Source organism: Lontra canadensis, unplaced genomic scaffold (genome assembly GCF_010015895.1).
Source record: "Lontra canadensis isolate GAN:19392208 unplaced genomic scaffold, GSC_riverotter_1.0 scaffold12, whole genome shotgun sequence".
NCBI classification, from domain to species: Eukaryota; Metazoa; Chordata; class Mammalia; order Carnivora; family Mustelidae; genus Lontra; species Lontra canadensis.
Window position 1 is genome coordinate 18,632,350 of NW_022631006.1, and position 16,504 is coordinate 18,648,853.

At 45.4% G+C, this 16,504-nt stretch overlaps 1 protein-coding gene across 1 annotated transcript in view; it reads left to right on the forward strand.

Moving 5' to 3' along the window:
- The window catches only part of EHD4 (EH domain containing 4), a 75,343-nt gene that overhangs the window by 5,414 nt on the left and 53,425 nt on the right, over positions 1–16,504 (forward strand). Inside the window, exon 2 of the mRNA XM_032856759.1 lies at positions 11,860–12,036. Within this exon, the coding sequence (XP_032712650.1) occupies positions 11,860–12,036 (177 nt within the window). The remainder of the gene's footprint in view (positions 1–11,859; positions 12,037–16,504) is intronic.

A 16,504-nucleotide genomic window follows, 5' to 3' on the forward strand; every position in this document is an offset into this window, starting at 1 on the left:
CATAGATCTTTCCAAAATGCTGAAATATTTAATTTCTACAGAAGAATGGACTATCTATAATACACAAGATCATACCTATATACCCAGTGTCCATTTATTCAAATAATATTGATTTCCAGGAAGGGTCTGGCTATCCCAGAACTTAGAGTTTCATCGGGAATGTGGATAGGAATCCACAGGCCATGAGGGTCTGAGTGACCCGAGCTGTGATGCTAGCAGCACAGGGTAGGATGGGGACATAGGAAAGGCCCTTCATTCAGCTTGGAGGTTGGAAAAGGCCTCCCTGATGACACAACCTAAAAGCTGAGCCCTGAGGAATGAGCCAGAATTAGCTGCCCAAACCAGACCAGGAAATGAGGGCAAGAAGTGTCAATGATGAGGCCCAGGTTTCTTGGATAACTGGGTGGGCGGTGGAGCTATCCACCAAAATGGGGACACACAGAGAGGAAGAGGGGAGGCATAATTACGAGCTTAGATTTAAACCCATGTTTAAGTAGACACCCCGGTGTAGGGTCCACAAGGGGTTGGACATATGCGTCTGGAGTGAAAGGAAGACGAGCTTGTAGAGCCACAGGAAAAAGTCACCGGAGAGGTGGATGGCCATTCAGAGCCATCATAGAGCTGTTTTGGTTGCGAGTAACAGAAACTCAGGGGAAGAAGGCTTAAGGAAAAACATACGTTTTCTCATGAAATTGATCAGACCCAGGTGTGCTGGCTTCAGGCCTGGCCTAGGACCCCAAGCGGCGCCATCTGGTCTCTGATTCTCAGCCCTGCTGCCTTCCTCATGTTGGCTTCCCTCTCAGGCAGTTGCCCCTCATGGGGTGGGCAGGTGGCCATCTCTGATTCCAAACTCACCTGACAGCTCAGCAACCCCAGTGGGGGGAAAAAAGAGAAGCTTTTCCCAACCGTTTCTGCAGAAGTCTTAGGTTTGAGTCTCATTGGTTAGACCTTGGCTGTATACCCATCCTGAACCAATTCCTTGAGCCAGGAGAATGAAATACCCATGTCTGCTGTGGGATGGTCGGGCCCCAAGCCATGTAGACTAAGACTGGGGCAACGTGGCTCCTCAAGGTGCTGCTATCAAAAAAGGGAAAATATTTGCTGCATGTGTGAGCCATCGGGCAGCCCCCACAAAAGCCAGGGAAAGAGAGGGCATGGTCAGCAGGGCCAGATGCTTCTGAGAAAAGGGTTGAAATGGATCCAGTAGATTAGCCATCAGGAGTCAGGGTGACCTTGGGAAGAACCATGCCAGTAAGTGGCGGTGATGGAAGCCAGGTGGCAGTGGGCTGAGGAGTGAGTGGGAGGTGAAGCGTCAGATACAGAAAACTCTCAGTGACTGGGTACTGCAGGGGAGGAGCTGTGCCCTGGTGACAGGCATTCTAGCAAAAGCCATTGTAAGTTGTTGGAAGGGGCCCATGGAAAGTGAGCAGCTGGTATCTCAGAAACCTAAGAAGAGACAGGCCTAGGGGCAAGGGCGGGGGGGGGGGCTTGAGGGCAGGGGTTGTGGTGGGGGTCACAGCAGTCACATAGGGAGAACTTGCAGGTTGGCCTCCTGTCCATGTACTACACCACCTGCCTGACAAACGGCAGCAGTTCCCCCAGACGAGGAGAGATGCGAGGAGAAATGTGTTCAGGTTTGTTTGTTTTTAATTATAAAATTTTCTTCTTTAACTTGCATCTAGAAGCTTGCTTCTAAAAGGCATTCAGGATACTTTTCAAGACCTTGGAAAATTATGAACCAGAAATCCATGGTCCCTGGATCTGGCTATGGGTCAGAATCACTGGGAGCCTGAGAACAAATTCCAGGGGCCTCTATCCCAGACCTCCTGAACTGGAATCTCTGTGGGAGAGGCTCTGAAATCTGGTTTGGGTTTGGTTTGGGTTTGGTTTTTAGAAACCACCTCCCATGGTAATTCTTAGGTAGCCTCCCCCAGGAAATATTCGGAAACCATAGATAGACAAAGGTTTAGCTAATGGAATCATGATGGTTGAACTTTTTAACTCCTGAAGCTGGTCAGCCTCAACCCAGAAGAGGGAGGCTCCCTTTGGTGGCCTTTCCATGGCATGTGGTCCAGGCTCCATTTGCTCACATTCTTAGCGAATGACCTAGATGAAGACGTAGAAGTCATGCTTATAAAACTGGGAATTATGCAAAAAATGCAATTTAATAAACAGCCTTTTTCACTTAATATGATATGATGAACTCTTTCTTGTGTTATGAAGTAATCCTCGGAAATAGCTCTCCTGACTGCATCCTAGTCTATCCTACAGCTTGGAACATTGTTTCTAATTTTATGCTGTTATCTGTAATATAGCAGTGGACGTTCTTAGCTGTGAATCTTTGTCTCATTTTTTTTGCTTTCTAAGAATATCTGCCCAAGTATGAATTACTGCATCAAAAGGTATAAATATTTGTCAAGTTTATGTATATTGCTGATTTTATATATACATATAGTACATACATGTTTATATAATATATATTTTATATAAAATAAAACATTATTTTATCCTGAATATGTATGTGTACATATACCTTTTCAGAAAAGTCATCCCAAATTAGATTCCCACCACAGAATCTAATATGAGAATCATTTCACCAAACTGTCAGTGAAACCATGTATTATTATTTAAAAACAAATAAGTGTGACAGGAAAAATATTCTTTTATTATTTTTTTTAAATTTTATTTATTTATTTTGAGAGAGAGCACAAACAGGGGGATCAGCAGAGGCAGAGAGAGAAGCAGACTCCCTGATGAGCAGGGAGCCTGATTCAGGACTTGATCCCAGGACCCTGGGATCATGACCCAAGCTGAAGGCAGACACTTGACCGACTGAGCCACCCAGGCGCCCCTTGCTTTTTTATTTAGCACTATTGAATAATTGTACCTTTTCCCTTTACCACATGAGGCTTCCTCATATGCTAATTTATTAAATATTGGGATCTTTTGGAGCTCCGTTGGTAGATTCTTATGCCCACACCACACTGTCTTAAGGACTGTCACTTTAAAACATTCTTTAATTAAAGTGATGTGCTGTAACACTTTTGATCTCACTTCTCTTTATTTTGCAAATACTGTCAATCATCATTTCCTGTTATTCTTTCAAAGGAACTTTAAAATTGCTTCATTAGATCCTCCCCAGAAAATACCATTGGGATCCATTTGTATTGGAACTGTCTTGTATCTTGGTATTTGCTCTTCCCAAGCAGGAACACAGCATGGCTTTGACTCAGACCTCTTATGAATCTCAGAAAGGTGTTTGATGTACTTACATAGGTTCTATATACTCTATGTTGTTCTTAGGTATTTTATATTCCTTTGCTCTTATGAGTCAGATTTTTTTCCTTTATATTTTCTGGATGGGTATTGTGAGTATATGAGATAACTACTGATTTTTATGCATTTTTGTTTTGTATCTGTTCATTTGATTCAGGTTACTCTGACAGCTCTTCAGTAGGTTCTTTTGGATTTTCTAGGTAGATAGCTGTATCAATTACATTCATGATTACTTTGTTTCTTCTTCTGTTTCCTATTTTATTGTATTGGGAAGCAAGCATCCACACCAAGCTTCTAACTGTGATGACAATTCTTTTGTTATTTCACTTGAGGATATGCTGTTAGCTGCTGGTTTAATATTTTATAAATCAGTCACATTAAGAAGTATCTTTCTATTATGAATTTTAAAAGAATTTCATTTGAAAACATTGGAACAGATGTTGAGCCTCACTAAATGCCTTTTTACTTTTCCATTTATTTAACCAGTGTTCTGTGGATGGTAATTCTGGGAGATTGTTAAGTAGGTGTTCAAAAAGGGTCCTAGAGTTCAGGAACTTTGGGAAATGCTGTGTTCTGTAGCCTTCTCCTGAAGCTTTCCGATGCTCCCAGCTCAAGCTCACTTCTGTTGTCCGGTTCATAAATTACAAGTCCTCATGTAGAAGACACTTATTAGATCTTCAATGCATGAGGAAATGAATGACTGGAGAAATTAACAGGGCTGTAAACAACAGGGAAGCCTGTTGCCTTGGATTCCAGTGAACTTCCTCTCCCTTTCTTCTCCTTCCTTTCCTTTCTTTCTTTCTTCCAGCCTCCTTTCAGAATAACATGGAAGGCAGAATGGGGTGGCTCGTGGTACTGGCCAGTTAGACAGCCATGTGCCTTAAGCACATCTTGGCCCTGCATGGTTGAAATGCCATTCGTAACTGGAAAAATTGAGCTGTGGAAAGGCTTTATGCAGCAAATTCCAGTTTCTTGATCCCACAGGCTAATGTGGATTCCTTTGCAGGCACAGCAGTTTGAAATATGATGTCACCTGAGCAGGGAGCTCTGGCTGTAATAGGTACATGATTCAACCAAGGAGAAACAAAAATGAAAATAAAAGTCAAGTTTCATCCTTAAGGAAGACCTAGAGTCTTAAAATGGAAGTGAAGCTTGGCCTGACTTAATTTTTCAGCAACTTAAAGAGGATTAAAATTTTAAAGAAAGTAAGATATTTCTGATATTTATCTCAGCATTCTTTATGAGCCAGAAATGGGAAGCTATTTCAATGCCCAAGAGTAAGGAAGTGGCAAACTCAGTCGTTAGACATTTGTCTTAGAATAGTCTGCAGCCACTAAAAATGGTTTTTGAAGAATTTCTGATGGCATGAGGAAAAACGAATGGTGCAGAAAATCTAGAGGTAAAATTATTTAAACATTCTGATCCCAATTTTAGAAAGAAAAAATATATATTCACAAGAACAGTGATATCTTGAGAGAAAGACCACATTATGTAATTTTTATTACAGTATATTGTTATAAGTGTTCTATTTTATTAGTTATTTTTGTTAAGCTCTTACTGCACCTAATTTATAAATTAAACCATATCATGGATGTGTACATGTAGGAAAAATCAAAATCATTGTGTGTATAGCGTTCAGGCATCCACTGAGGGGCTTGGGACATATCCTCCATGAATAAGGGACGACTACTGTATTGCTAAAATGATTAATGCCTTTTCCCTTATTCCAAGGACAATTTGGAACCTAGACAGAATGCATGAATGAATAACCAGGGGAGAAAACATTTGCAGCTGGAATTTTGGAAGTCTGTCATTGAATACCGTACCTTGTTTTTAGTCATTCTTAAGCCTTCTCTGAGAAGATGATGTTTGAGTATTTTGAGGGACTTTTCATCATCCTGAAGATTTCCTTTTCCTCTTAACACAAACATTTTTTTTGCTACGGCGTTAAATTTTTTTTTTCCTAGCCTAAGCTATGGAAGAAAAAAGACACTGTCCACTTATACCTTTGTATGAAATCAGCTCCCTGAACCAAGGCTGGGCCAGTGTCCCCGGAAGCCATTTGGATGAGGCCACACCGTGGCCTTCAGCGGAGAGGGCCATCCTCCTCACCAACCCCCTGCCCAGCTGCTTGGAATCCCAGATGTCTGTCCTTTTTTTTTTTTACATTGAGGACTTGGAGCAATCACCCCTGGAAGTGGCAGCCTTTTCTGAGAACACAGGAAAAGGAGAGCAAGGCGGAGCCAGGGACCAAAGCCCCATCTAACGCACAGGGTGCCAGTTCAGTGGGCTTATCGGCTGTGACCTACGGTGATGCTCATCTGTAGTCCTCCCGTGGCCTCTTGTTCCTTTGAATTCTTGTTATTGCAGATAACACCACAAATTCCCTGGAACTTGAGCTCGGGGAAAGCCTCTGATACATCAATGTTTAACACAGCTGATCAGCCTCATGCCTGTAGGTGACCTGTTCTTGTATGTCATACCTTGGAATCCCCTCAGACTCTCCAAGGTGGCTGGTTTTGAACCTTGTCCCTCTCTTTGCACTTTGTTCACGTCGGACACCCCAACATGCTGTTGTCCTTAGCTCCCTCACTGCCTCGGACACGTGCCTGCCCACCTGGCGGTGTGACATCAGTGTGCCTGAGTTTCCCCATCCCCCAGTGTAAAACTCTTCTGGGCAGTCAGCTTAGACTGTCATGTATTAGCTCATGTATCCGACATGTCCTACTTAGGGTGCCAGCAGCTGGGGGCTGTGTGGGACCCCAACGCTATGGGGCTGAGCGTGGTGTAAAAGCAAACGCCTTGGGCCAAGAACGAGGAGCCCCGAGCTCTAAGTCTTGCATGGCCGCTAACGAGTCTGACCAGCAAGTCCCTGCCGGCTCCAATCCTCAGTCTCTTCATCTATCAAGACAAGGCGTTGAGCCTAAGAGAGTTTGGGACTGGAGAGTTCTGAGCGTGTGGATTGCACCCTGCAGGAAGGACGACCTACCAGGAAAGAGGAGATCAGGCCCTCAAACAGCACGCATGCCAGGTGTTCCCGAGGAGTTCCACAAGAGAAGGGGAGGTGGGGAGTGGCCAGAAAAAAAAAGGTCGTGGAGGGCTCAAGGAGGGAGGACAGCCCGAAGGAGGTGATGCTTTGCCAAGTGACTCAAAGAGCAAGTAGAATGGATGGTAGAAATCATAAGACTCGATTCCCAGACAGATAGAGGGAATGAAGTAAGGGGAGTTGGGGCAGGAATTTCGGACCTGGAAGAGACGAATCAAGGAGGGAATAAAGCCTACCATAGGTGAGGAGCAAGAACCCAGAGTGCAAGGCAGAGGGGATGGCTCATGGGGAAGGGAAGTCACCTGGGGAGGACTGGGTTGTTGGTGAAGGCTGTCTGATGGAAGTGGTGTGTAGAAAAACAATCTCATCTTGCAGGACAGAGCGGGAGAGGGAGGCTGGGAGGCAGCTGGGCAGGACAGAGTGACCAGAGCCTACATGAGGTACAGAAAAGTGAGGGATGGAGGCCAAAGCCAGATGGCCACCTGGAGGAGGGCATGGAGAAAGCCAGTCAGCTGCTGGACACTGGTTCACCTTTGCCATGTTCCAGATGCCGTGTTAGATGCTAGGGTATGGTAGTGAGCCAGACAGAGGGCCTCCCTCTCAAGGTGCTCCTGATAGCCTGGGACAGTGACGTGCCCACAGGAACATGGCAGAATGTCAGCTCCTGATAAGTGCTCTGATTGGGCTATGAGGAGGAGGGATGGGGAACCAGACCTGAGAGGCTCCTGTTTCAGGAGGCTCCCCAAGGAAGTACCATATGACATGCAGAGATCTGGGGGAGGGCCTTCCAAGCAATCCTGAGGTAGGAATGGCCTTGGCATATTGACAAGGTGGTGCAAAGGCCAGTGTGATCAGACACTCAGACGCTCATTATTTCAACAAGTATTTCTTGAGCGCCCCAACTGTGTGCCAGAGATCATTGCACGCATGTGGGAAGTATTAGTGAACAGAAGAGACTAAAAGCCCTGCTTTCCTTTAGCATTTACTCTACCAGGTGGAGGCAGGGAATAAGTCATAAATATAATAAGTGAATTTTATATTGCAGTAGAGCCATGGGAAAGAAAACACAATTTTCTTTCTAATTTTTTTTTTTGCTGTTATAGATAATGCTGCAATGGACATTATCACATAAAAATCTTTTTTGTGTGTCTAGGGTTTTTGCTAAAATAGATTTCAAAAGGAAGAACTAATCCCATTTTAGAGGCTTTTAACATAAAGTATCAAATTGCTTGTCAGTGAGGTTATAGCAACTGATTATTCCACTGATATACATAAGGGTGTTGATTTTACTACCCCCTTGCACAGTTGGGTACTATGAGCTCTTTAAAGCATTAATACATTGTGTCTTTGATTGGCATTGCTTTGATAATGAAGTTGAACACTGAATTTTGGCTTCTTATTATCTGTGGGAGAAAGTATCACTAAGCAGAGTAACAAGGTAAAGAAGCTATATAGAGCCCTTCCTAGTTCTACTTCTCTTCAGCGTCTGGGGCCCAGAGATGGAATGGTTTCTCAAAGTCACCTTTTGGGCGCACCTTTCACTTCAAACTGATTCACATTAGCAGCATACTTTAGCAAATATTTGCCAAATATAAACTGAAATATATTTAAGTATACTTTAAAAATAGTTTATTAAATTTCCGTCTGGCAGGGTTGCTGCTTGGGAAGTTCTAGCTTCTCTTAGATTATGAACTTGAAAATAAGAAACACCTGCTGTTCTTTAAACAACTTCATACTCCAGGTATGAAACCCCTATTATTCCAAAATTAGTAGGGTTTGTTGTGCTTTTATGTAAAACTGTATGGGGGCACCTGGGTGGCTCAGTGGGTTAGGCCTCTGCCTTCGGCTCAGGTCATGATCTCAGGGTCCTGGGATCGAGCCCTGCATCGGGCTCTCTGCTCAGCAGTGAGCCTGCTTCCTCCTCTCTCTGCCTGCCTCTCTGCCTACTTGTGATCTCTCTCTCTCTCTCTCTCTCTGTCAAATGAATAAATAAAAAATCTTTAAAAAAAAAAAAAACTGTATATTTCTAGGACCATCCAAAGCCATTCAGACTCTCCTTGGCCATGATAGCCTGACTTACACACTTTTACATGTAAGTTACTTCCCTGCTGGGAACTCACTGCTGAACCCCAGCATCCACACACCCCTCCACCCCTTCCTAAGCCCCATTCTCACCTCCCGAGGCCTGGAGCTGAAGGACCCTCTTCCAGGCCTGGGGAAGTGCTGAGAAGCAGCAAGACTGCAGAGAGCCACCCAAGGTGGGACACAACAGTGGGTTTTCCCCCAAAAGGCAGAGCTACAATTCTTGTCTGTTTTGTTTATTTTGTTGGTGTGTGTGTGAACATCGTAGGCTGTCTTGCAAGCCAGCCATTGCTGTTAACATTGATTCCATGGGAGAGTGCCTGTCAAGTTTAAGCTGACCTGAGCCTTTTGAGAGAACTGTGCGTGCTCCAGGGAGCCTGATGACATTGACTGCTGTTCTTCCAAGCCCAGCGCCTCCCCCCTCCCCCCCCGTCGGTGGTCTTCCTTCCTCTGTCCCAGAGATCTCCAGGCATAGCATCATCCAGGCCATGCGGTGTGGAATTCAAAGTGGACGTGGGAGGGGTGTGATTTGGACTTGAATTCTAGCTTTGCTGATGACTGACTTCAGACTTGAGATCCCAGAGTAGCTGTGAAACCGAAACTCCACAGCCGTGTGTGTATATGAAATCCACACACTCTGCTTACACACTGCAAGTGCTGGAGTCTCCCAGAGCGTGAGATGCTGCTGCTGGTATCACCGGTATTGCTAAGGCCTGTGTGGAATTTCATAAGACGTTGTGAAGGGGAACATTTCTGCTCCTAAGGATATTTAGTAGTGTGCTCGGTACCTGCAAAAGTTTTGAAATTTTTAAAAAATTTAATTTGAACATGCTTTGAAAAGTAGCTCCTTTTCTCCCCAGCTTTTCTCTAGGGAGAACAGAAGGAGCCAGCCACTTGCTGTTAGGGCAGCCCCAGGACCTTGCAGGAAGAGAGTGGGGGAGAGCTCTGCTTCCTGACTTTTGAGGAGAAGCAAGATTGCGGTGTCTATGACCAGCACACTGCATGAGGGTGCACCGAACCCCCCTTGTGCTCCTCATCACCCAACAAACCACCAGCTCAAGCCCAGGTTTAAAACATTGTCTGGAGGGGTGCCCGGATGGCTCAGTGGGTTAAGCCTCTGCCTTCGGCTCAGGTCCTGATCCCAGGGTCCTGGGATCGAGCCCCAGATCAGGCTCCTTGCTCAGCAGGGAGACTGCTTCTCCCTCTGCCCCTTCCGTCTGTTCATGCTCTCTCTTACTCTCTCTCTCTCTCTCATAAATAAGTAAAATCTTTAAAAAAACAAAGACAAACAAAGAAAAACATTGTCTGGAGACAGCCCAAGGCCTGGAGTCCCGCTGCCAGCATTCCATTACCACTGAAACACACTTACTGTGTGACCTTAGGCAAATTGTGTAGCTTTTCTGATGCCCCTGATGCTTTTCTGATCTCCCACCTGTAAAATGGGAGTAATATTAGTGCTCACTTCAGAGTGTTAACAGGGTTTGCACGAACAGTTTTGCATGTGGAGGGCTTTGTACTCCAGGTAAATAACAAGCACTTGGTAAATGCTGGGTGCTATAGTCTGATCATTTTTTCACATTTCCTCAAAATTTAGGGGACATATGTAAATGTTAACTATTCTGGTGCTTCTCAACTTCACAGTAATGTAGAAACTTTGGATGATGTAAAAACTAGCAATGAGACCAATTAATGTTCAGAATTTAGCCTGCTGAGATGGCTAAACAATGTCACTTTTCTTTATATAGAAAACATAGGTTTTTCAGGGATAGCCTGATTTCTTATTCTTAGAAAGATGGCAAAATTGTGTTGGGCAGTTGAGTGCAGTCCCTCTGTCCCAGGAAATAAAATCACAGGTTTGGGCCTAACTCCGATCAGTTGGGACATTTTAGAAATAAACAAATCGCTGTTAGCTTCAAGAATGGGGAGTTAGCGGGGGAAACTGTGCACCTTCATGCCCTTGAGCTTCTCCCAGGGTCAAAGGTCATGCCCTGGCAGGCTTGAGACATGGCTCCACTCTAATCACCTCCAGTAGGGATTCCTTTCTACCACTCCCAAGCCCTAGAACTTGCTCTGGGTCACTGTCAAGTGTTCTCTGAAGGTGTTGCTTTTCCACTTGTCACTTGGTAATGAAGGAAATGTATTTCAAAGTACTCCTTTCTTCATGTTCCTCTCGCTGCAAAGGAAGGAGGGAGGAGTCTTTGCCCTGCCCCTGCCCCTGCCCCATTCCATACACACAAATACAGGGAAGTGTGTTTTTCTTCTTCATGGAAAGGATATCTTGCTGGGGAGGGAGGGGCTCTGAGGGGCTTCAGGTGAATGAAGTGCTAGCGGAGGAAGGGTGATGGGGAGCATAGATGGCAGGGCTCCACCATTTTCCACAGGAAGCAGACTTTCCCCACTGTGCTACCTCTGGTCACCTTGCCCCTCCCCAGCCATATCACTAAGCCAGTCCTTGGCCTGTATCTGGTCAACTGGTCTCCTCGGCCCCCAGAATAAGAACCCTCGGTGACATTTGCTGGGCCCACCTGCCCAGTTGGGTGGGTCAAACATCATACGGCACTGGGCAGGGCAGCATGTGTGGGGTAAAATCCAGCTAGCTTGCTAAGCTGTGGACCCTGGTGCTGGGCTGTGTCTGCTTGGAGGCAGGGGCATCGTTGTGCAGTTTGCACATAGGGCCGGTCATGGCCCTGGTGGTATCTAATCTGAACCTCTTGCCCCCCCCGCCGCCCCTTCTTCAACCCCCATCCGCCATAGCAGCCTCTGTTGCTGCTGAATTCTTTTGAGATGCACTTCCATGACCATGACCTCGAGGAACCCAAGGGAGTTATAAAGTGCACAAGGGAGGATGACCTGGCCTTACTGATCACTAGTGACAAGGAGAGATGGTTCATTATTTCATTCACTACATGGAGTGCCTTTTGGGCAGGCATGGGGCTGGGTGCTGGGGCTTTGCATCTGGCCATAGGCCTGTCAGCAAGGGCCCACAAACAGAAAAATGCAGTGCCCCTGGTAAGCACCATCACGGCTGCAGGCATGGGGTGCCCAGGCCCCACAGAGGAGGTATGCCCAACACAATGGAGGAACAGGGACACTTCCCAAAAGGAGGTGGGCCTGGGCAGGTTGTAGCAGGATGCCCAAGAGCTGGCTGGGTACACTTCCCTGGGGTGGTGTCTGTTGTGCCAGTGGAACCAGGAGCAGGAATTGTGCTGAGCAAAGGTTCATTTTCAGAAGACTTAGGAAGTCTGCAAGATGCCTGATCTGTTACTAGGGTTCAGTGGGGAGGGGAGTGGGGCTTAGGTCTTTAGATTGTAAGCTTTGAAAATTTGTCATTAGCCAAAGAGTAAAATGCTAATCATTCTCCTTTCCCTGGTGGTTCGATTTCTAGGCCTAGGAAGCTTTCTGGCCTCTTGCTTTGTGATAACTTGGTAAGTTTCTTTTCTGTTTCCCTCCTCCAGATACTTACTGGAGCAAGATTTCCCAGGCATGAGGATTGGTCCAGAGCCCACTACGGATTCCTTCATCGCTGTGATGTATGGGGAGACTGAGGGCAGCACCCCAGGGAACGCTTTAGTTGTGGACCCCAAAAAGCCATTTCGAAAGCTCAGTCGCTTCGGAAATGCATTCCTGAATCGGTAAGGACCAGCAACCCACAGTCTTTAGTCAGGTTATTTAAACCTTGTCTTTGAATTCTTGCCAGTTATGTATAAAGCTTCAAAAACGGAATGGTGCATGTCTATTCTAGAAGAGAGAAGCTATAAAGAATATGCTTATTGTTATTCAAATATTTGAAAAGATAGAGAATGATCATTTATTACCTATTCTGGGTGGCTTCAGAGGGCAGAGCTAAAGCCCCAGGACTGGGTGTTATAAGGCCACACAGTACAAGGAATAAATTCCTAATAATTTCAGCTGCATAGAAGTAGATCAAGTTGTCTTGTAAGGTAGTGAGCTGCCTGTCACTGACAGTGTTAAGTGGTGGCTGGATGGCCACTGCTCAGGCATGGTGTGCTGGGGATTCCTGCACTGAGAACTTAGCCCAGAGGACCCCTGGGGTTCATCTGACCCCCATATCCAGCCTATTGATTGTTCCAGGACAGGTCACCTCACCTGCCTGCTGCCCGTTATGCTTCTCACTCCCATGCACTGAGCTGCTTCCTTATTCATTAAGGCCAGGCCAGGGAAATAGAGACAAAACAACACAAAAAGTTAAATTTGTGACTTGGTCATCGTATGACGGAAGTGATGTTGTGGGATAGCTGAAGTTCTGTTTTAGCTGGAGCTGTGTTTCATTTATACTTACCCTGGAACCTCCCTCCAGCGCTCCCAGTGAAACAGTGGTGTGGACCCAGGGCACCTGCCCTCTTGGACTGGCCTCCCATTCCCTCCCTCTCCCTCCTCTTTGTCACTCCTAGCTTTTTTTCTTTTTTTTTTTTTAAACCCTTTTCTCTTTCTTCTCTCCTGCCCTACCTCTCGCCTCTCCATTCCCCTCATTTTTATGAGTCTCCTGCCTTAGACCAGTATGCTGGGGGCGTGAGCCATGGGCATGCAAAGCCAGGGAGGGGTCATCCAAACAAAAGACTGTACTTCTTTTTAGATGGTTTTAAAAATAAGGAACGGGGGCACCTGGGTGGCTCAGTGGGTTAAGCCTCTGCCTTCGGCTCAGGTCATGATCCCAGGGTCCTGGGATTGAGTCCCGCATCCGGCTCCCTGCTGAGCAGGGAGCATGCTTCCCCCACTCCTTCTGCTGCTCCCCCTGCTTGTGCTCTCTCTCCTTCTCTCACTCTTTGTCAAATAAATAAATTCTTTTTTTATTACTTTTTAATTTTTTTTATAAATTTAGGCCTGTGATTCGCCAGGTTTACACATTTCACAGCACTCACCATAGCACATACACTCCCCAATGTCCATATCCCCACCACCCTCTCCTAACCCCCCTCCCCCCAGCAACCCTCAGTCTGTTTTTTGAGATTGGGTCTTTTATGGTTTGTCTCCCTCCCGATCCCATCTTCTTTCATTTTTTCTTTTCCTACCCCCCAAACCCTTCATGTTGCATCTCCACTTCCTCATATCAGGGAGATCATATGATAGTTGTCTTTCTCCGATTGACTTATTTCACTAAGCATAATACCCTCTAGTTCCATCCACATCATCACAAATGGCAAGATTTCATTTCTTTTGATGGCTGCATAGTATTCCATTATATACACACACACACACACACACACACACACACACACCACATCTTCTTTATCCATTCATCTGTTGATGGACATTTAGGTTCTTTCCATAGTTTGGCTATTGTGGACATTGCTGCTATAAACATTCGGGTACACGTGCCCCTTCGGAGCACCACGTTTGTATCTTTAGGGTATATACCCAGTAGTGCAATCGCTGGGTCATAGGGTAGCTCTATTTTCAGTTTTTTTGAGGAACCTCCACACTGTTTTCCAGAGTGGTTGCACCAGCTTGCATTCCCACCAACAGTGTAGGAGGGTTCCCCTTTCTTTCTTTCTTTTTTTAAAAAATATTTTATTTATTTATTTGAGAGAGAATGAGTGGGAGAGAGCATGAGAGAGGAGAAGGTCAGAGGGAGAAGCAGACTCCCCAAGGAGCTTCCCCCGATGCGGGACTCAATCCTAGAAGTCTGGGAACACGACCTGAGCCGAAGGCAGTTGCTCAACCAACGGAGCCACCCAGGCGCCCCAGGAGGGTTCCCCTTTCTCCACATCCTCGCCAGCATTTGTCATTTCCTGACTTGTTAATTTTAGCCATTCTGACTGGTGTGAGGTAGTATCTCATTGTGGTTTTGATTTGTATTTCCCTGATGCCGAGTGATGTGGAGCACTTTTTCATGTGTCTGTTGGCCATCTGGATGTCTTCTTTGCAGAAATGTCTGCTCATGTCCTCTGCCCATTTCTTGATTGGGTTATTTGTTCTTTGGGTGTTGAGTTTGCTAAGCTCTTTATAGATTTTGGATACTAGCCCTTTATCTGATATGTCATTTGCAAATATCTTCTCCCATTCTGTCAGTTGTCTTTTGGTTTTGTTAACTGTTTCCTTTGCTGTGCAAAAGCTTTTGATCTTGATGAAATCCCAATAGTTCATTTTTGCCCTTGCTTCTGTTGCCTTTGGTGATGTTCCTAGGAAGAAGTTGCTGCGGCTGATGTCAAAGAGGTTGCTGCCTGTGTTCTCCTCAAGGGTTTTGATGGATTCCTTCCTCACATTGAGGTCCTTCATCCATTTTGAATCTGTTTTCGTGTGTGGTATAAGGAAATGGTCCAATTTCATTTTTCTGCATGTGGCTGTCCAATTTTCCCAGCACCATTTGTTGAAGAGGCTGTCTTTTTTCCATTGGACATTCCTTCCTGCTTTGTCAAAGATTAGTTGACCATAGAGTTGAGGGTCTATTTCTGGGCTCTCTATTCTGTTCCATTGATCTATGTGTCTGTTTTTGTGCCAGTACCATACTGACTTGATGACAGCTTTGTAATAGAGCTTGAGGTCTGGAATTGTGATGCCACCAACTTTGGCTTTCTTATAAATTCTTAAAAAAAAAAAAAAAAAAAAGGAACGGATCCTCCCGGCCCTCTGCCGTCCTCCCAGAGGCTGAGGTTTCTCATCACACAACTCCAGGGGGCGCCATTCACAAGGACGAGGGAAAGAATGATGTGTCCAGGCGCTGTGTGATGTCTCTGCCAAGGGCAGCACAGCAACCTCCGGAGATGCATCTGGAAGAAACCAGACTCGAAGAGCTTTCTTATGCTCCTATCATAAATCAAAGAAGGCATTTAAATGACAGCCACGGACTATGGCAGTAGGATAGATAGAAATGGAGAGATGATGTAAAGGGAGTCACAGAGAAATCTCTTGCTGCTGACAGTAATTTGCAGAATACTGTCCAGATGATTTTTTTCCACCTACAGGATGCTGTCCGGGAGGCATTTCATCCTCATCTCCAGAACAGCCTTGGTTGCACCAGAGCCTGTCTTATGGGAGAAGTATAGGGGTGGAGCCCAGGCAGGAGAACACCAGAGGGTCTCCCAAGACAATTGAGGAGAAGTGGGACAAAAAGTTCCCCCATCAGGGCCTCCAAGGGAGCCCTGGTCATGGAGCAGGCAACAGCCAGGCCTCTTGTCCCAAGATGGGCCCTGGAAGTTTCTGGAGGCCTGAAAAGTGCAGGCTACAAGCTCCTTGTCCATGAGACACTGCCTGGAATTACATGGTTTTTTTTACCACTGCCTTATGTCTTACTCTTTTTGCCTGACAAAGGCTTAAAAAAGAAATAAGCTGCCACTTTTTTCAAATTCCTGTTTTGTGAAGCACTTATTCACAAGGGGAAACCCTGAAAGAATGGCTATTGGCTTGTTTTCTTTTGGCAGATGATTTACTTCCCAAACAAATCTTTTTTCAAATGCCAAAGATACAGCAGATGAGTATAGAAAATAAGCAATTAAGAAAATTTTGAATGGTGAGGCTCATTATCTGGGATCTAAAACTTGCTGAAAATCCATGCATTATGTAATCAAGCATTAATTAAATTGAGAATACAAAGAAAAATATTAACAAATAATAATACGGCATTTACTGTGTGTCAGATAGAGTTCTAAACTTTACTGGTATGTTAGCTCTAAACCCTCGGCAAACCCCTGTGACCTAGGTGCTGCTCTTACCCCCAACGTAGACAGGAGGAATTGATGTACAGATGTTAATTTAACTTCCACTGGGTCACTCAGCTGCTAAGTGGCAGCTCAAACTGGAACTCGGGCCATCTGGCCCATAGTCCCTACTAGTGACCACTGGACTGCCGAAGGGCATGACACGTGGACTGAGAATCACTGCCTGCCGCCCCCTATGGAACTTTGAAGGCTGTTCTTAATGTATCCCACAGACAATGATGATAAAGGTGATGATTTTGTCCCCAGTTACAGAGTAATAATTTCACATACACTACTTTTTCTGGGTTAATAAGACAATGCTACTGTGGCCATTCAACAGAAGAGAAAACTGAGAGCAAAGAAGTAGAATGACTTACCCAAGAAAAGGCAGAGACTCTATTAGAATTCAGTTTGCTCGTCCCTTCCATCCACCACCCTGCACCTG